At 41.2% G+C, this 21,842-nt stretch overlaps 1 protein-coding gene across 2 annotated transcripts in view; it reads right to left on the bottom strand.

Annotated features, from left to right (window-relative positions):
- Window positions 1-419: 419 nt before the first annotated feature.
- The window catches only part of lrrc69 (leucine rich repeat containing 69), a 77,391-nt gene continuing 55,968 nt past the window's right edge, over window positions 420-21,842 (bottom strand). Inside the window, exons 6-8 of one of the 2 annotated variants that reach the window (XM_080194395.1) lie at window positions 21,234-21,335; window positions 3,573-3,746; window positions 420-1,583 (exon numbers count right to left, since the gene is read on the bottom strand). In XM_080194395.1, coding sequence (XP_080050521.1) covers window positions 1,473-1,583; window positions 3,573-3,746; window positions 21,234-21,335 — 387 coding nt within the window. In that variant the 3' untranslated portion in view covers window positions 420-1,472. The remainder of the gene's footprint in view (window positions 1,584-3,572; window positions 3,747-21,233; window positions 21,336-21,842) is intronic. The other variant, XM_080194396.1, reaches the window with a different exon arrangement.

Below are 21,842 nucleotides of genomic sequence, written 5' to 3'. Positions count from 1 at the left end.
TTTTTGAAAGAGAAAAATGTGTAGGGCTATGGAGAAAAGACAGGGGAAGGGGACTTAATGCAAAAGCGAAATCTGAAATAAAGACAGAGAATATTGGGCTGATAATGACCTTTCATCAGAATTAGATTGGTCAATGTGAAATACCAATTCTGTTGCTCTCCACAGATGCTGCTGAGACCTGCTGATTGTTTCCAGCATTTTCAGTTTTTTTTAATGGGGGTGGTGGGGGAGAGGGGGGGTGGTACTAATTCAATAGCTGTTCCAAAGCATTGGCAGAAGCATGATAGGCTGAATGGCTGTCTTTTGTGCTGTACCATTCTACAGTTTGGCTGGATTGTGACTATAGATTCGTCCAATAAAATACAAACATGCAAAATACAGAGAAAGTATCTTTAATTCATCAAGTCTACCTCATCGAACCATGGTTCAATCATATACACCATTTTCCTTATCCACAAGTCATGTAATCTCTCTGGAAGATAAATGTGGGATTTTTATTGATTTTCTTCTTTACATTCACAAAGAAAGCATGCCATAATAGCTGGTCTGTTCTGAGAAATTTGTCCGTAAAATTTCTTTTGTCAATGCCACGCTGAGTAAGCTGAGGAATGTAGGAGACAACATAGTTGGATTCTTCCACTTGATAGTCCCATTCCTGAGGCACAGTATCAAGCTTCCACTGACTATGCCTGACAGCAGCATATTTGAGTTCAGAGGGAAGAAAGATGATGGATACTGGATGAACACTTTCTCTGAATGAGGAAGATGTTACTTTCTTTCCTGAAAAATGCTTCACATACTCTCAATCCTGGAAGAGACTTTATCTAAATAAAGTCTCACGTTAGGTGAGAACAGATATTTTTTGATAAGCTTTGGCTGATGAATCCAAACAACATTTTTTGATAAAAATATGATATCTACAACCAACAGCCCTTAGGTATTTGTGAACTCAATGCCCTTTGATATCACCCATGAGGTTATAACACCATAAAGTGTAAATGTTTGGAAAAAATGTTCAAAATGACACAAATCACTGATTTACAAACTGTCCATGTAGAATAAACGTGATGGCTTTCTTAGCATTAGAGTCTTGAACTGGATGCTCAATTTCCAATTCATGAGGAGGCAGGCAAAAAGATAGAAAGCAATTTTTTGATGTAGGTAAAAAAAGTCAGCAGTTACTTTAAACACCAGCATGTGAAGATAATATAAGGTCACAAAGGACATTTTCATTCTCCCAAAATGGATTACTAATTAATTAACATTTAAGCAGGAAAAGAAGATATTTCGAAACAGGCATGATATGCATATTGTATTCTAGTGCTTAGGGATACTGGAAATATGCAATCTATGAATAGCCTGTACTTTATCATTGCAAACTTATTTCTTCAATTGCAACCTAAATTGTATGTTATTTGAAATTCACTGAGAGAATTGGTCTTCATTTTAATCATGTTGTCAGGTTACATTGCTCATGGTACTGCTATCCCGTAGAAGTCATGATCTGCTTCATTGAAACATTTGTATGAGCAAAGCAAGGCTCGGACAGGAACAACTTGAACAGGACTGGTTATGTGAATTTTCTGAAAGATAAAAAAGAAACTATAAACCACAAAACAATATGATACGCTTCATTTTCACCTGAAAACATTTTTTACATTAAATCCATAGAATAAATTACAGTTGGTACTGAAAACCTTCCCTTGCATTTATTAATTTTTATTGAATTATTTTCATATGAAGTAAACTCCTTCAGTGATCTGCCAATTTGACTATGCTATGATGGTTTTAATCAACAGAATAGTTAAAAATTACTAAATTATTACACTGATTCAATTTTCCTTCCCCATACACATTACCTTTTATATATATTTTTGTAATATCAGTAACTTTAAAGTAAAATAGATAAAAATTGCACAATAGCCGAGAGATCAATACGCTCTGAATTTCTGCAGGCCATCTGTTATGATCTAACTTCCAGGGTGCAGCTGTTGGTTACCTTTAGTGCTGATCCGACAGAAATGTAGGATCAGAAGGATAATCGCAGCAATAGGAGCACATAATGGGTGCTCTGTTTCAACTTCCTTCAATTCCAAAAAATGGGCCTTCTCTACATCAAAAAGCTTGTTGAAATAGCCTAGTTGCTCCTGTAATAAAAAGGCTGAAAATCCTATCAAGATTTTTTCTAAATTAAAGCAAAGATTTAAATCTGCAGATTTTATAACCTAGGCTTGTCCTCCAGGGTGGGTTCCATTTCAACTGGCTGCCACAACTGTATTCATTCAGCATACTGGCCAGGAATCAGGAGGCTGCAGGCAAGGAAATTTATTTCATGAAATTGGAAATCCTATCTCTAGCCTATACTCCCTTAGAGAGGAGATCCACACTGGGGAGAGAGATAATTTCACCAAGGGTGTGTGGAAACTTCCAGAGAAAGCCAGGATTCATAAAGCTTGTCAGTACTAAGAAAAGCTAAGATTAGCTGGTTCAAATGTCAGCTGTGTGGTAACCGGAATCTGGATGGGCAGAAGGTGATCAGCAGGAGTGTAAGTGGTGGCTGGCAGCAGCTGTAGCTTATTGCAGAACCTGAAGGAGCATTCCTGCTGCTCCCACCTCTATAGTAAGGGGTAAGGAAATAAAAAAATGCCACTGACATTTTGGGACACAACCTATAGCAGTAGTTTAAGGACCACAAGATTTGCTGCCACACATTTGAGAACAATGATTGCAGCACGTATGACATATGCTAGTGTCTATTGATAACAAATTTAGATTTGATTTGGTTTATTATTGTCATATGTATCAGCATACAGTGAAATGTACTATTTCTTGCACATTATACAGACAAAGCATGCCGTTCATAGAGAAGGAAATGAGAGAGTGCAGAATGTAATGTTACATTATAGCTAGGGTGTAGAGAAAGATCAACTTAATGAAAGGTAGGTCCATTCAAAAGTCTGATGGCAGCAGGGCTGTTAATGAGCCGGTTGATACGTGATCTCAGATTTTTGTATCTTTTTCCTGACGGAAGAAAGTGGAAGAGAGAATGACCGGGGTGCGTGGGGTCTTTAATTATGCTGACTGCTTTGCCGAGGCAGCGGCAAGTGTAGACAGAGTCAACGGTTGGGAGGCTGGTTTGCGATATGGATTGGGCTAAATTCATTTGTAGTTTCTTGCTGTCTTGGGCAGAACAGGAGCCATACCAAGCTGTGATACAACCAGAAAGAATGCTTTCCATGGTGTATCTGTAAAAGTTGGTGAGAGTCGCAGCTGACATGTCAAATTTCCTTAGTTTTCTTAATTTTCCTTAATTTTAAAGCAAGCTGCCTGCTTGCACGTGCAAAGAGCATAGTACCTATTTCACAATGGGCCTTGGACACCTAGTGCAGGAGGAGTCTTCATTAGTATGATGCAGAATGCGAACACATATCATTTCCATATTGAACATTCAAGTTATTTCTCTTGGAAACTTTGTAAGCTTATTTTCTGTAATCAAGTATTTCATCCAAATATCTACTCCATGTCTAATTCTATATGTACACACATATAATACTTGAAACAAAACATTTTACCTTTTTTAAATCAACGAAGCTCACACATTCAAGCCAAGTGTTCAGAAAACTCTGTTTACACACAGCGCATAAGCTTGCATGACCCAATATTTTTCTTGCTTCTGGGTAATATTTAAGAATGTTATTGAATGATACATCCTTTTGCTCATTCAGTATATACCTTGCTGTAATTTCCTTCAAATTATAAACAGAATATGCAATTAGGTGAGCAACAGTGGAATTATGTATTGTCGTTTCACTAATCAGAATCCAGCTTACATTAATTAGATGAAATTTACTCTCAGACTGTGGTGACAATCCTAAATGAAATGATTTTGGATTGTACCCAGTTTCAATTATTAATGCATATAAATCCACATTACATAACTGCCCATATTTTGCTAACAATTGTAAGTTGTTAGTTTTAATTAGTGGCTACAATTGGGTGACCGGTATGAGGAATGGAAATGCTAAATGAAGAATAAAGCTGTCTACGGATTCCGCCAAATAACATATTAGCTAAATGCATTGCACATTTTAATGATGAGCTTTAGAAACTAGAAGTAAAATCTACATTTGTACTGAATTAGCTAAATCTTATAAAGGCATCCTTGCCTTTATAGAACACGGCATAGAGTATAAAAGTTGGTGTATGATGTTGCAGCTATATAAAACGTTGGTTGGGCCACATTTGGAATACTGCATCCAGTTCTGGTCGCTGCACTACCAGAAGGACATGGAGGTTTTGGAGAGAGTACAGAAAAGGTTTACCAGGATGTTGCCTGGTATGGATGGTCTTAGTTATGAGAAGACATTGGGTAAACTGGCGTTGTTCTCCCTGGAAAGGAGGGGCAACCTAATAGAGGTGTATAAAATTATGAAGGGCATAGATAGGGTGAACAGTGGGAAACTTTTTCCCAGGTTGGAGATGACAAACACAAGGGGTCACAGGTTCAAGGTGAGGGGGGCAGGGTTAAACACAGATGTCAGAGGGGCATATTTTACACAGACGGTGGTGGGGACCTGGAATGCATTGCCAAGCAGGGTGGTGGAGGCGGACATGCTGAGATTGTTTAAGACTTATCTGGATAGTTACATAAACAGACTGGGAATGGAGGGATACAAATGAATGGTCTAGTTGGGCGCATGAGCGGCACAGACTTGGAGGTCCGAAGGGCCTGTTTCCTGTGCTGTATTGTTCTTTGTTGTTTGTTTATCTTAACTAGAGTGGCAGCCAAGGACTGAATGTGCTCTCACCACTTTCAGGCTAAGGATGAGAGTGAAATCATGGTGAATGCCCAATTGCTATCTAGTAATTTTCATAATGAAAATTCTCATATATTGGTGCTGGAGTGGGAGGATCTGGCTTTATGTGATGCTGGAAACCTAAAATAAGGAAACAGAAAACGCTGGAATTTTTCAGCGGGTCTGGTAGCATCTGTGCAAAGAGAAACAGAGTTAACGAATTGCAGCTCAATGACCTTTCCTCAGAAATGGCTCTGACAGCAAGTGGTAATGCTGTTTCTCTCTCCACCAATGTTTCCACACATGCTAACTATTAGCATTCTTCTCTGCTTTTAAATCAAACGGTCTATTGAGCAATCTTAAACACTGTTGCCCCTTTTCTCAGTGGCATCTTAACATAAGTATTTTCAACATGAACTGTACAGGTGAGAAGTATTCAATTTAAAAAAAAATATTTATATATATACACAGCTTTTTGGTAGCTTTAAGTTGGTGGCAAGCCCTATAACATCCACACAATCACAGTTGAATAACAAACATTACCATTGGTAGGCTTAAGGGTGGCATAGTGGTTAGCAATGCTGCCTCACGACGCCAGGGATCGGCCTTGGGTGACTTTGTATGGTGTTTGCTAGTTCTCCCTATATCCGCATGGGTTTCTCGTGTGCTCCAGTTTCCTTCCTCAGTAGAAGAACGTGCAGATTAGGTGGATTGGCCATAGTAAATTGCCCTTCATATGTGTAAATTAGGAGGATTAATGGGGTAAATATGCGGAGTTATGGAAATGGGACAGGTGGTGGGCCTGAGGAAGATACTCTCTGTCAGAGTCAGTGCAGACTCAATGGACCAAATGGCCTCCTTCTGCTCTGTAGGCGTTCTATGATTCTATGTACACAAAATTAAAATTTGGCACGTTGCTGGCAACTTTATGTTGAGCAAAAGAAGAGCAAAGAGTGAAACCACACATTAGGCAGAAAAGAAAATCATTTTTAATTCATGGGACATCTGTGGAAGCCAATAATGAAATAACAGATGCTGCACAAATTTCACTGGCAGCTGCCCACAATTCCTAACATTTACTCTTGCCAGCTCACCAGTTGTAGAGGAATTTTTGCAGGGCATACATTGGGATTTCAGCAATGAGACCAGCTGATTATATGTTCTTTCACTCTCCTTATGTCTGTGTTTACTCACAACACCTGCACTTGATTCAAAAACAGCTGATAACACACACTGTTGCCAATTATTGGGCTGCATGCTGCATTAAAAATACACATTTCACTTGTTCAAGATCTGCTTTTGTTGGCCTATTTCAAATCCACAATAGAAGACCTGGAAGGCCTCTGGCATCACTACAAGTTCCTGCATTCAGTAAAATGCTGCAATTTGCAGCCAGTTTAAACAAACATCAGGGGAGGACAATCATGAGAGATTTCCATATTGACCCCCAACAAGTATCCAGATGTGCAAACAACATGATAAGAAACAATGAGTAGTTGTTTTATAAAGACACGGGGCTTAGAAATTCAAAAATGTTACATCTATTTACAGGCTTAAATTAGGTGCTAATGCATACAATATGGCAGGCAGCATTTGTGCACAAGTTTTGAGCGGGAAGTTTACCACTTGCCATATTGGTATAGGTAAGAGGTATCCAGGCGTCACAACTGAAACAGGAAATGGGCCCTTTGCATGTGCAAACAATACTTCAACTCATCCAAAAACAGAGAATTAATTATCCTCAGTTTTTGAATTGTACTCCCTAGAATAAGATGTAAAACTGATATGCCGGAATGTCAATAAAATTAGAAAATTATACTGGTTGGAATTCTCCCGTCCTGCCCACCACTGGAATTGTAGCGGCTGGGTGCGGACCATGCAAAGGTCCACTGACCTTGGGGGGAATTCTCTGGTTTTAAGGCGAGTGCAGCCAGAGAATCCTGCCCACTGTCATTCTTGATACTGGGCTTTTCCTGCATGGTAAAAGAAGACAGTATAATGTGAAGATTCATCTGTGCAGAAGATATCTGCAGCAATAGCCAATCATATATATTTGAGGGAATTCAGTACATCCTAACTCTCTGAATTCACTTGGAGAATACTACTATACCGGGGGAGGTAAGCTTGAAAACAGGCGAGAATCACCCTCATTTTCTGGGTGAGCTCTCAGACATGACCTAATGCTACTTTGCCTGTTTTTTTGGGCAGCCCACCACCTGCCCCATTTCCATAACTCCACATATTTACCCCATTGTGTGCTAATCACTGCCCCAATTTCCTCCACCCCAGACGGTCACCAACCCAGCCAATCCCTGAGCAGAGTGCATAGCTCCCCCTCCTGTCATCCTCCTCTTAGGCCCTGCCCCTTTCAGACTCCACACCTTCCTTTAGGCCCCTGCCCTTTGGCACTGCCTGCTGCCTAGTGGTCAGTGCCAAGATGCTGAGTGAGCAGTGTCAAACTGGCAATGCCTGGCTGGCATTGCCCCCACCCAGACCATCTGGTCAGCCTCAATGGCCTCCAGTTCCATCGGTGAGACCATCACAACAAGTCCCATTGCTGGACCACACGTGACTCTCATTGGTGAGGACTCCACTGGTGAGGCTGTCAAGGCAAGTGAGCTTGGTGATTCTACCACAGGGTACCACAGGGTTCAGTCCTCAAGCCCCAACTATTTACAACCTATATTAATAAGTTGGGTGCATATATAGAAGGTACTATAGCCAAATTTACAGATGACACTAAAATGGGTTGTGTAGTATGTTGCAAGAAAGAAATAAGAAAAGTACAAATGGATAAGTCTGAGTAGTGTTGAGGAGCAGAAGGATCTTGGGGTCCGGGTCCACAGGACTCTTAAATCGGCCTCGCAGGTGGAGGAGGTGGTCAAGAAGGCGTATGGTGTACTGGCCTTCATTAATCGAGGGATTGAGTTTAGGAGTCGGGAGGTAATGCTAGAACTTTATAAGACCCTTGTCAGGCCTCATTTAGAGTATTGTGTGCAGTTCTGGTCGCCTCACTATAGGAAAGATGTAGAAGCTATTGAAAGGGTACAGAGGAGATTTACAAGGATGTTGCCTGGACTGGGAGGCATGCCTTATGAAGTTAGGTTGAGGGAGCTGGGACTCTTTTCCCTGGAGAGACGAAGGTTGAGAGGCGACCTGATAGAAGTTTACAAAATGTTGAGAGGAATAGATAGGGTGGACTCTCAGAGGCTATTTCCCCGGGTTGAAATGGTCGCTACGAGAGGACACAGATTTAAGGTGCGGGGAGGGAGGTTCAGAAGTGATGTTAGGGGTAAGTTTTTCACTCAGAGGGTGGTGAGTGAATGGAATCGGCTGCCGTCAGTGGTGGTGGAGGCGAACTCGCTGGGGTCTTTTAAAAGACTCCTGGATGAGTATATGGGGTTTAATGAGATTGAGGGTTATAGATAGGTCTGTAGGTTGGTAGGTGATGATGTGATCGGCGCAACTTGTGGGCCGAAGGGCCTGTTTGTGCTGTAGTGTTCTATGTTCTATATGGGTAGGTTAGGTGAATGGGCCAAAATCTGGCAGACAAGAGTATGATATGGATAAGTGTAAAGTTATACATTTTGGTCAGAAAGCAAATGGAATTTTGGCATTTATTGCTGAAGAAATATAGTATAAAAGTAGGGAAATGTTGCCGTAAATGCACAAGGCATTAGTGAGGTCACACCTGGAGTATTGTGCACAGTTTTGTTCCCCTTACTTGAGGAGGGATATAGTTGCATTGGAGGCAGTTCAGAGGTTCACTAGATTGATTTCAGAGATGGGGGGGTTTGTTTTATGAAGTGAGGTTGAGCATTTTAGGCCTATACTTGCTGGAGTTTAGAAGAATGAGAGGAGATCTAATTCAGATATATAAGTTGCTAAAGGAGATTGACAGGGCAGATTTAGACAGACTGTTTCCTCTAATGGGCAATCTAGAACAAGAGGCCGTAGTTTTAGGACAAGGCGTAGCAGATTTAAAGTAGAGTTGAGGAGAAATTACTTCTCTCAAAGAATGGTTGTGAATCTGTGGAGTTAACTACATCACAGTGCGGTGGAAGCCGTGACATTGAGTAAATTTAAAGAGGAGATAGACTGATTTTTGATTAGTAATGGGTTAGGGAAATCGGGCAGGAAAATGGAGATGAGACAAGACAAGGTCAGCCATGATCATAGTGAATGACAGACCAGGCTCAAGGGCTGAATTACCTACTCCTGCTCCTTGTTCTTATATTCTCTAACTATTCATATACAGAAATTACCTTGCAATATTTTAAGAATGCAGTACAACTTGTAAACTAAGAGAATGAAAAAAACGTGCATTTAAATGGGATGTCCTAGAGTGCTGTGCAGTTGATGAAGTATGTTTGAAGTGCAGTCAATGTTCTCATGTAGGAAACTGTGGCCAGATTAGCACAGCAAGATCCCAAAAACTGAAATGTGATAACAACTTGATAATCTGCACTTGTGCTATTGAACAGTGATAAATATTGGCTACAGAAAACTACCCTGCTCTCCTTTGAAACAGTGCCATGGTACCTTCTGTTCCCACCAAAAATGTTTTATAGGACCTCAGTTTAACACCACTTCATGTCACCTCTAACAGTGCAATCCACCCTCAGCACTGACTGTCCTTTAATACATTACCTCATCATAAGAACATAAGAAATAGGAGCAGGAGTAGGCCAACTAGCCCTTCGAGCCTGCCCCGCCATTCAATAAGATCATGGCTGATCTGTCGTGGCTCAGTTCCACATTCCCGCCCTCTCCCCATAACCCTTAATCCCCTCTCTTATCAAAAACCCATCAACCCGCGTCTTAAAAATATTTAGCGAGGTAGCCTCCACCACTCCAACGGGCAGAGAATTCCAGAGATTCACCACCCTTTGAGTGAAGAAGTTCCTCCTCAACTCCGTTCTAAACCGTCCCCCCTTTATCTTGAGGCTGTGCCCCCTAGTCCTACTGTCCTTTCTGAGCGGGAAGAGTCTCTCCACCTCTATCCTATCCATCCCATTCATCATCTTATACGTCTCAATGAGATCTCCCCTCATTCTTCTAAACTCTAACGAGTACAAGCCTAATTTATTCAGCCTCTCCTCATAGCTCAACCCCCTCAACTCCGGTATCAGCCTAGTAAACCTCCTCTGCACTCCCTCCAAGGCCAAAATATCCTTGCGTAAGTACGGCGCCCAAAACTGCACACAGTACTCCAGCTGCGGCCTCACCAATGCCCTATACAGCCGCAGCAAGACCTCCCTACTTTTATATTCAATCCCCCTCGCGATGAAGGCCAGCATCCCATTCGCCTTCCTGACCACCTGCTGCACCTGCAAGCTGGGTTTTTGCGACTCATGCACAAGGACCCCGAGGTCCCTCTGCACCGTCGCCTGCTGCAGTTTTTCTCCACGTAAGTAATAATCCTTCCTACCATTCTTCCTACCAAAGTGGACCACCTCGCACTTGCCAACATTAAATTCCATTTGCCATTTCCTGGCCCATTCGCCCAGCCTATCTAGATCCTTCTGTAGACTCTCACCACCCTCCGCACAATTTGCCTTTCCACCAATTTTGGTGTCATCAGCAAATTTCGACACCCTACACTCGGTTCCCTCCTCCAGATCATCTATATAAATGGTAAATAGTTGAGGCCCCAGCACCGACCCCTGGGGCACTCCACTAGTCACCATCCACCAATCCGAATAGCACCCATTGACCCCCACTCTCTGCCTCCTATTTGACACAGTAACAAGTCTGACAACACCAGGTTTTAGTCCAACCGATGTATTTGATAATAGACTCACAAGCTTTCGGGGTTAGTCCCTTCGTCAGGTGAATGGAGAGTTCTCACAAGCTTTCGGGGTTAGTCCCTTCGTCAGGTGAATGGAGAGAACTCTCCATTCACCTGATGAAGGGACTAACCCCGAAAGCTTGTGGACTAAAACCTGGTGTTGTCAGACTTTTTACTGTGTTTACGCCAGTCCAACGCCGGCATACCCACATTATGACTCCTATTTGACAACCAGTCCTCTATCCACGCTAACACCCTACCCCCAACTCCATGCCCCCTGACCTTCTGCAATAACCTCTTGTGAGGTACCTTGTCAAACGCCTTCTGAAAATCAAGAAAGACCACATCCACCGGCTCTCCTCTATCCACTGCCCTAGACACATCCTCATAGAACTCCAGTAAATTTGTCAGACACGACTTCCCTTTAACGAAACCGTGCTGCGTCTGCTCTATCAAGCAGTTTCCCTCAAGATGCCTCGCTATTTCCTCCTTGATGACGGATTCTAACATTTTACCTACAACAGACGTTAAACTAACAGGCCTATAATTCCCCGCCTTTTGCCTGGCACCCTTCTTAAACAACGGCGTAACATTAGCCGTTTTCCAATCTTCCGGCACTTCCCCGGAATCCAGCGACGTCTGGAAAATAACCACCAAGGCATCCACTATCACCTCCGCCATTTCTTTCAGGACCCTCGGATGCATTCCATCCGGTCCTGGGGACTTGTCCACAATCAGCCCCTCCAGTCTGTCGAGCACCACCTCTCTAGTAACAGTAATGTCATCGAGACCCTCCAGTCCTACCACCTTTCCATCTCTAACATCCGGCAAATTATTCACGTCCTCCTCCGTGAAGACCGAAACAAAAAAGTTATTCAAGACCTCAGCCATTTCCCCATCCCCTACCACTAAGTCCCCCTTCTCATCCTCTAAGGGACCAACGTTCACCCTAGCCAGCCTCTTCCTTTTTATATATTTATAAAAACTCTTGCTATCCTTTTTTATATTAAGCGCTAGCCCAGCTTCATAGTTTCTCCTACCCTTCTTTATCAACTTCTTTGTCAATCTTTGTTGACATTTAAACCTCTCCCAATCCTCTTCTTGCCCACTACTCTTAGCTACTCTAAACGCGTCCGCTTTTAATTTAACACTTTCCTTCACCTCTTTCGTTATCCACGGCTTATTACCTCTCCTCCTACGGTCCTTTTTGACCATCGGAATAAATTTCTGCTGAGCACCAAGAAAGATCTCTTTAAAGATCCTCCACTGCTCCTCAGCAGACCTACCTTACAACGCGCTCCCCCAGTCCACATTCGCCAATTCTTCTCTCATCCTACCGTACTCCCCTCTGTTCAAACAAAGGACGCATGTCCGGGAACCCACTTTCTCCTCCACCATACAATGATCACTCTCCCCAAGAGGATCCTTCACCGCAAGTTCCCTAATTCTACCCGCCTCATTACATAGCACCAGATCCAAGATAGCTTGCTCCCTCGTCGGCTCCAACACACACTGTTCCAGGAAACTATCCCGGCAGCATTCCAAGAACTCCTCCTCGAGCCCACCGCGTCCAACATGGGTCGACCAATCAATATGCAGATTGAAATCCCCCATAACTACAGCCGTCCCATTCCTGCACGCCGCACTTATTTGCGCGTTAACAGCCCGTCCCACCTCCAGATCATTGTTCGGGGGCCTATAGACGACACCCACCAGCGTCTTCCTCCCTTTGCTGTTCCTAATCTTTACCCACAACGATTCCACGTTCTGCTCCTTGGCTCCTATATCATCCCATGCTACCACCCTGATGCTATCCTAATATTCTCTCTTACCCTGCCTGTAATAGTTGCAATGCCTCAATGTTTTTGTTTTGTGCCTAACCTAATATTTGAAGTAAACTAGCTACAATTTAGCTTCCAGTTAATTTATTCCATTGTTTAACTATTGTTATCGTCAATAAAATGATGTTTTTGTAAAATGTTTTGCTGGCACATATTCCTTCCCAGTTTGTGGTTGGTGATGGAGTGTGTTTACTCTCTTCTACTCCACCCACCAACCAATATACCCTAGTTGTGAAGCTAAATCTACCATAGAAATCACCATAAGTATTGTATTATGTGGAATGGTGACAACTGCAAACTGTCCTAAAACTCAATTGCATTAACATTTGGAGTCATGCAATAGCAGTAGTGGTTAGATACAGTTTATATTTACATTTAAAATTAAAAATGCTGTCCAGGCAAATCAAATTTACTAATTTATAGTTCCAGCACAGCAAAACACTCCATCAACATAAGAAATATATGTGCATAAAATTAAGCTTTCCAACTTTAGATCAGAGAGAGAACTCTTGCCTCGGATGCCAGAAGGTTGAGAGTTCAAGTTACAGCTCAATATGACCTAATTATGGTCCAAAATGAAATTTGAACGCAGTTTTCATGGGTGCTGCATTGTTCAACACACCACCTTTTGGACAAAATGGTGAACTGCCACCATGGTTGTAAGTGAAAAATCTAATGACATCTCGTGAGGAAGAGTCCTGGTAAACATTTATCTCTCAGTCACTATTGCGAAAATGAATCTCTCTCTCACTGCTTGCTTTGCTGTTTGTGAGATCTTTATATGTGCAAACTAAATGCTACAAAATAGCTCAAAGTAATGAATCGAGAATTAAAAATCTAATGATGACCATGAACCATCGCCTATAAACCCCATCTGATTCATTAACATCCTTTAGGGAAGGAAATCTGTCATCCGTATCTGATCTAATCTGATCTGATCCACGTGACTCCAGACCCACGGCAATATGGTTGACTTTTAACTACCTCCGATATAGCCTAGCAAGCCACTTAGTTCAAAGGCAATTAGGAATAGGCAATAAATGCTGTCCCAACTAGTGAAGCCCACATCCCATGAATGATTTTTTTTTTTAAAAATTAACTGTTTAGAATGTTTTTAGGTCATGAAAGTACTAGATAAATGTTAATTATTCTTTCTGTTGCAAAACTGCATTGCTTGCACATAAAATTGAAGTGCAATGTCAAAATGAGGTACTTTGTAAAGGTATTCATTCATTAAAGAAAATTAACTAAAATTCCATTCATCATCTTGGATACATGTGGACCAAAAAGTACAAAGACAGGCACTTAACAAAACATTACGTTCCAGTGTGCCAATATCATAATCTTGTACTGTTAGCTCTGCACTATTGTCTTGTTAAGCAATTGATCTCACATGACTAGTCAAATTTTGATGAGCTGTCAATTCAAAATAATTTAATTGACAGTCAAATTTCAATATCTGCATCATTGCAACATTAAAAGTACACTGATTAAAAGTTGGATTGCAGTAGATTTCTCCATAATGCTCTCTCGATGGCTACAAGAATAATGATATTATGATAGAATGCTACGAAATTTATTTATTCACAATCTGTTTAATATTAGAAACACTGAAACATCGAAGCAGGAGTAGGCCATTCGGCCCTTCAAGCCTGTTCCACCATTCATTTTGAATATGGCTGGTCATCAAAATCAATATTCTGATCCTCTCTCCCCCATTTCCCTTGATCCCTTTAGCCCCAAGAATTATATTTTTTTTGTGAAACCACTCAATGTTTTGGCCTCAACTACTTTCTTCAGTAGTGAATTCCACAGATTCACCACTCTCTGGGTGAAGAAATTTCTCCTCACCTAAGTCCTAGAAGCTTTACCCCTTATCCTTAAACTATGATCCCTAGTTCTGAACTCCCCCACCATCAGGAACATGCTTTCCGAATCTACCCTGTCTAACCCTGTTAGAATTTATAAATTTCTATGAGATCCTGCCTCACTCTTTTAAACTCTACTGAATATAATCCTAACCGACTTAGTCTCTCCTCATATGACAGTCCTGCCATCCCAGGAATCAGCCTGGTAAACCTTCACTTGTACTCCCTCTATAGCAAGGACATCTTTTCTCAGATAAGGATGCCAAAATGCACACAATACTCCACATGTGGCCTCACCAATGCCCTATACAATTGCAACAAAATATCTGTATTCCTATACTCAAATCCTCTCGCTATTAAGGCCAAAATACTATTTGCCTTCTTTACTGCCTACTATACCTGCATACTTACTTTCAGCGACTGATACATGAGGACATATAGCCAATATTACCACTGCCAATCAGTAATATATAATTTCTTTCACTTTATGAATTATCACTTAAAAAGGTTTTAACAAAGAACTGTTTAAAAATAAGTTTAAAAAAGCCAAAAGGAATCACTGGTGAATTGTTGAGTGAAGGATATCCAAACATCAGTGTTTGCTACACTCATGGAATGTCAGAAATTATTCCTAATTGCTAGTATGCCAGAGATAGGTCTTGTGGTTTTGTGTGTCAACTGTTGCTGGATGATTTTCCTTTGCTGTATCCTTACATCTGGTATGTTCCAAATGAATAATAAAATTTGATACATACTTAAAGCACATGAAGGCGTTGTATACAGACATGGAGAGGAAACTGGTTGACAGACAGGAAACAAAGTAGGAATAAATGGGTCTTTTTCCTGAATGGCAGGCTGTGATTAGTGGGGCACCACAGGGATCAGTGCTAGGACCCCAGCTATTCACAATATATATTAATGATTTATATTAGGGAACTAAATGTAATATTTCCAAATTTGGAGATGACACAAGTTGGGTGGGAGGGTGAAGTGTGAGGAGGATGAAAAGATGCTTCAGTGGATTTGGACAAGCTGAGTTAGTGGGCAAATGCATAGCATATGCAGTAGAATGTGAATAAATGTGAGATTATCCACTTTGGTAGCAAAAACAGGAAGGCAGATTATCTGAATGGCTGTAAATTAAGAGAGGGGAATGCACAATGAGAACTTGGTGTCCTCATACACCAGTTGCTGAAGGTAAGCATGCAGATATAGCTGGTGGTAAAGAAGGCAAATGGTATTGGAAGGCCCCACCTGGAATAATGCATGGAGTTTTGGTCTCCTTATCTGAGGAAGAATGTTATTGCTATAAAAGGAGTGCAATGAAGAATTAACAGACTGATTCCTGGGATAGCAGGACTGATATATGACGACAGGTTGACTCAAATCAGATTATATTCACTGGACTTTAGAAGAATGAAGGGGGTATCTCATAGAAACCTATAAAATTCTAACAGGACTAGCTAGACAGGGTATATGCAGGAAGGGTGTTCCTGATGGTGGGGATGTCCAGACCAAGGATCATAGTCTAACGATTCGAGGTAAAATTTTTAGAACAGAGATGAGGAGAAATTTCTTCACCCAGAGTGTGGTAAACCTATGGAATTTGCTACCACAGAAAGCAAAACATTTTATGTTTTCAAGGAGGAGATAGATGTAACTCTTGGAGTGAATGAAATCAAAGGATGCGGGGGAGACTTAGGATCAGGCTATTGTGTTCATCATAACGAATGGTGGAGAAGGCTTGAAGATCCGAATGGCATACTCCGGTCCTATTTACTATGGCCACCAGAACAAGTCTTCAACAGCTGCAACAAATTGAATTCTGGCAGTAACTGAGCAATGAAAGAAAATTATCACAGCAACAGCCTTACATTGATAAAATCAAATTATTGCTAGAATCTGAAGAAACAGAATATGTTGGAAACTCTCAGCAGGTACAACAGCATCTGGGAGAGAAAATAGAAATAATGTTTCAAGGCTGGATGACCTTTCATCAGAATATTATACTGAGTCCTTTCATACATCCATTAAAAGTCAAGGGGAGGGATTCTCTTTTAATGGATGTGTGAAGGAGATCCTTGCACAAATCTTGATCCTTGCTTGAGCATTATGTACCTGTTTCTTCTGCAAGGACATGAGGGGGAGAGAGAGAAATAAATCATTGTTGTCTTGAATAAGCAAAGTCAACATCTCCAGATCATTAGAAATGGTTTCAGGAGTGGCATGTTCTCAGAGGCGTGAGCGAGTGTCCTGGGGGACAGACCATGCGAAGAGTCCATGGACCTCAGGTGGGATTCTCCGGTTTTAGAACCAGTGTGGCCAGAAAATCCCACCCAAGAAGAGGAAGTCGAAGATGATGTTAGAATGCCATAGTATGTGACATGTTGGTGATGACAAAATTGGCATTCAGCCTTCCAAGACTCTCTTATGAGCAAAGCCCCATTATGCATGCTTGGTTAAAAGTTCAGGCTCCCATTGAAAGAGTTATCTTTGTTGACAGAAATATAGGGAAGCAGAAACTTTGCTTGACTGGGGGCAACATGGTTGCACAGTGGTTAGCACAGCTGCATCACAGCACTATGGACTCAAGTTTGATTCTAGCCTTGGGTGACTGTGTGGAGTTAGCACATTCTCACCGCATGTGGATTTCCTTCAAGTGCTCTGGTTTCCTCCCATAGCTGAAAGACGTGAAGGTTAGGTAGATGGCCATGCTAAATTGCCTCTTAATGTCCACAGATGTGCAGGCTTAAGGAATTATGGGGATAGGGCACTGTGTGGACCTGGGTAAGATACTCTGTTGGAGAGTCGGTGTGGATTCAATGGGCAAAGTGACAGACTTCTGGTGTTATAATAAACTGTTTTTTCTTTAATTTCTAGTCAACTGTTCAATGTTTATTTGCACAAGTTACAGAGGTGCCAAACATTTTTACCTTCTGTTATTGATACTTCAAAGTTCATGGACATTTTTATACAGTTGCAGCAACAGCAGCTTTTTTTCTAAAGAAAATTATGAATGGAGGTTTTAGAACCAGTTCCACATACGCCATTGTTAGAATAGGCTCCATTAGTTCTATGCAACATAGAATGGACGTGGGAGTGCCATGGGTTGGCATGGAGGGAATGAAGGGTCATGGGGAGGTGGGGGGGGGGGGAGGGGGTGGAAGATGTAATGAGTTGGCACAGAGTTTATGCACATGCGTGATTTGGGATCTGTCTGCACATACATAGTTTAACGTTGTGAGTCCTTTGGGACAGGTGCCCAGTGCGCCAGATCACAGACCAAGGTGTAATGTGCCATAACAAGAGGAGCCCTGGGTAAGAGGATAGGACAGGGAGAGATCCCAAAGTGGTAAAGGGAACTCAGGGGAGAAAGGATAAGGAGAGGTCTGAGGGAGAGAAATAACTGGGGAAGGAGCCACTGGAAGGAGATCACCACTGTGACATGACCACAGGGATGAACCATCATGGCGAGAAACCACTGGGGAGAAGAGCAGAGAGAGGCTCCAAGCAGTAAAGGCGCTGTGATGCATTGGCTCCAAGTAGTGAAGTCTTGGGAAAAGGCCAAAAAAGGGCTCCAGAGCCATTTAAAAATGGCAGATGGGACCCACTTATGTGATTGCTGCTCCTGTTTCCAGTGCCGCCCAATTTTTGTTAATGTGTGATAAGGATGCTGGTAACAAGCCTGTACTTTGTACTTCCAACCTGGCCAGCTCTATTGTTGGGGTATATAATTTCTAAGCCCCACTATTTTCATACAGTGTCCCAAATTTACCATGTCTCATAGTTTATGGATCCTCAGAGGAGTTATGAGCCATATTCCAGATTCAGGTGTTATGATCCAGGACCAAGTTTTTGTACAATCTGGCTAAGGACAAGTAACCTTTTGTTTAAAATAGATAAAGTTTGAGATCCCAATTATTTGCTAAGAGAATAAAGCCACAAGACCTCAACACTTTTTGAGCAAAAGAAAATCAACTTTACTGTACAAAGTCAGAAATGTAAAACAATTTGCAATTGCTGTGATTTGCATTCACGTTTTCCGAGAGCGCAAATGGCAACCTGGGTGCAAAATATCGCAAGAATCTAAAAACGAGAATCCCTCAAATACTCATCCAACTTCCTTTTGAAATAGTCAATCAACTTGCTTCCGTCACCTTTGTAAGCAGCAATTCAAGGTCAGTACCATTCGCTGCATTAAACATTACTTTTCCACATTCTCCACTCCCCTGCACCGTTTGCCATAAACATTAAATCTATATCCCTTAGTTCTAGTACTAACAGCTAAGGGGAACCTTTGTCTATCTTATCTAAACATGTTTTAATCTTGTGATATCTTTATCAAATCTCCGTTCGACTTCTTTTGCTCCAATCTAACCTTGTAGCTAACATTTCGTAAGTCTGGACCCATTCTGGTAAATCTCCTCTACACTGTCTCAAGAACTCTCACATCTTTCCTATAGTGGAGCCCTAGTAGGATCCTATTGTGTGTGCTTCCATCAGCAACACGGGTAATCTCTCGCTGCACATTACAATCTCTTAAATTAGGTGACAGCGCAAACTTCAACAGCTGCAGGCAGGTCATGAACCTGGACCTGCATCCAAAAAAGGGTGCAAACTAATCTTTAGCCCATTTTACTCATCATTTATTTCATGTTCTCCTGTAAACCCTATACTTACAATTCAGTATTCAAAAGGTTACAACTTCAAAATTATATTTTTATTGCTTCAAAACAAAAATCCAACAACATCAGCGGTGTATGTTGCTAGATCATAGCCAAAATGGTTACTAAAGCCATGTCTACACATGGGATACTGAGGTGAACTAGTAGAGTTCAATCATTCTCTGAATGCAGACCAAAAAACAACTCCAGATTCCAGGAAATGTATTTAATTTGTAACAGAAGTTGAACTGAGTTCCTTCAATAAACACAATAAAAGCTATTCAGAAGAACAACATTGTTTAGCACTCAGTTCTAAAGTGAAAATGTAAAATTTTACACTCACTGCTCAAGTTGAGGTTTGTTGTTTGAGGAATTTAACACACAGCATTTTGATTTCTGTAGCTGGAAATGTAGTCTTTTCACAGAAATCACATAATGCTCTTTATTAATTATTTTCATGTATAACAAGAAGCAGGTGAATATTCAAGACATATGAATAAGTTCAGCAACCACCAACATTAACCATGAAAACATTTTACAACAGAACATGTTGGAAATACACAAGTCAGTCAGCATCTGTAAAGAGAAAACACAGATCACAATTTTCAAACGTGTAAATGTTTATTACACCAAGAACATAACCTGGATGCTCTCTTTACAGTTGCAATATATTTACAGCATTTTATTTTAGTTCTTATTCAGATTTTTGGAATTTACATTTTTCTTAATTTACTAAAGCATTTTATAACTCATCTTTGCAGCTTGCTGGTTTTTTTTAATGTTAATGGGCACAAGTTTTTTAGGCATGCAAAACCTTGCATTGGGTGCACTCATTCATTAAATATAGTTTGTAATCTCGGCTGAAATTTTAATCTAGTACTGTTGTGGAGCAGCATTGTTGCAAGTGCCATGCTTTAGTGGTGTTAAATATAGGCTTCATCCATTAAAGATTCCATGATACGATATGAAGAAAATGGAGTTCACCCAAATTGTGGTTTATCATTCTTTCAACAAGGAGAAAGTCTGCTATATTGTTTATGAGCTTTGTTTTCTTTTGACTGGAGATCAATGTGATGGAGATTTTGTGACATACGTAGATATATTGTATGTTGGGCTTTGGAGTGTGGACTGTCCCTTTAAGAATGCAGGTCAGATGACCTGTTGACCATTAGCTCAGCCCAGTGTGGGATTCTGCTGGCTGTGATTCAGTGCACATCTCAAATAAAGAGCTTACACTATTCAAATTAACAAGTTTACCTCGTGATTTTTATGCACCGTTAGTCTACAAGGGGCATACCTAATAAACTTTGGACATGATTTTCCCATCCCACTATGTTGGTCAAGAAGCGCAGCAGAGTGGGAAGTGTCAATGACAGGCCAAAATGGGAATCACAACCAGCGTCTAGCCAATCACAATCTTCCCAAGTCATTTTTTTATGACAGGATCAGCCTTGGAAGCCAATTTAAATTCTCTTTGCCTAATTTAAATTAATTTAGCAAGCCCAGGATGGTACCGTCAGGGCTCACTTCAATTTCCGACCAAGCCTGTGGAGGTCCACACCAGCATGGATCATAGATGATGCCCAGCACTGGTTCCTGACGTGATGGCCTCACTGGTAGGATCAGAGACCGTTGAAGCCTCCTGGGAGGTCGAGAGCAGAGACTTAGTCCTCCTTGGTCAGTGCCATCCTGGCACTCTCAGCTTGTCACACTGGCACTGCTGAAGGAGTGAAATCAGAGGGGGTGGGGCAAACAGGAGCAAAGCCAGACCAGGGGAGGTAGGAGGGAAGGGAAAAGGGGAACTCTGCATTGTGGGCTAGGGGCTGGTGTGGGATCGGGGATTGGGGCTGGCCATCAGAAGTCAGGGCTGGCTCTCGGAGGTCGGGACTTGCCATTGAAAGGCCGGTGATCCGGGGGCTGTATCAACTGGTCTCCTAGTAAACCAGTAGATAGCCGCGTGCCCAATTGCTCCCAAGTACCTCCTGTTTTCCTGCCCATTAAGCGCTTAATTTATTTTGGGAAAATCACGTCCTTTATGTCACTTTATCATATGAATCATATACTCTCAGCAGAAATCAAAATATTCATTCAAGAAATGTTCCGACTAAGAAATAGCTCAGGGACAAATTAACAGCTGTTGAACTTGTTTCTTGTAGATCTCTGATGAGGTGGGGATTGGCTTGTTAGTTTTACAATCCTTCTAAATGTATGAACCGCCCCCATAACCGTCATCTTTTTTGACAGAAATATCCGAACTAATCTTGAATAGTTACCTGGAGAGATAAAACTTCATTTTGTTGTGTTGACAAAATAAGGTTTTTTTCCAGTAGAGGATTCTGCTCATAGTAGAATTCTTCAAGTTTAAGATCCAGTAACTTCACAATAAAAAGTACAAAATAAAAATTATCTTTAGTTAGCATGTGTAATGGTTTGCTGCATTTATAATACTTTAAAAGTCTTGGTGTCAGTTGTCACACATATTTTGTGTTTCAAACTTTTATCTGAATAATTTGACAAAACATGTCAAAGAAACAGTAGAAAATCAGAACTGAAGAAGTAGGGAAGGTATGATCAAAAGCAAGATATGCAACTAAAAATATTCCAAATAAGAAACTTGCAGAATTATGAAAACAAGTAATCCTGAATTGTCTAAAGAATCTATATTGAAAATAAATAAAAGAAACAACTGAATCATTTAATTATTCAAATTATATCTTAAAGAGCACAATCTTACTTGCCTGCCATTCAGTCCACACTCCTGCTGCAGTGAAGTCAGAGAATTTGGCAGCCAGTTAAATCTCCATTTACTGTGGCGGGATGGGAAAATCCAGCTGGCATGAACGGTGGTAAGATTCCAACCATATCATTTTTCAGCTCAGATT

The sequence above is a fragment of the Carcharhinus amblyrhynchos genome, chromosome 8 (assembly GCF_965287045.1).
Source record: "Carcharhinus amblyrhynchos chromosome 8, sCarAmb.v2.hapA, whole genome shotgun sequence".
In the NCBI taxonomy this organism is placed as follows: domain Eukaryota; kingdom Metazoa; phylum Chordata; class Chondrichthyes; order Carcharhiniformes; family Carcharhinidae; genus Carcharhinus; species Carcharhinus amblyrhynchos.
Note: the sequence above shows the minus strand (reverse complement) of the source record. Positions and strands in the feature narration are given on the sequence as shown.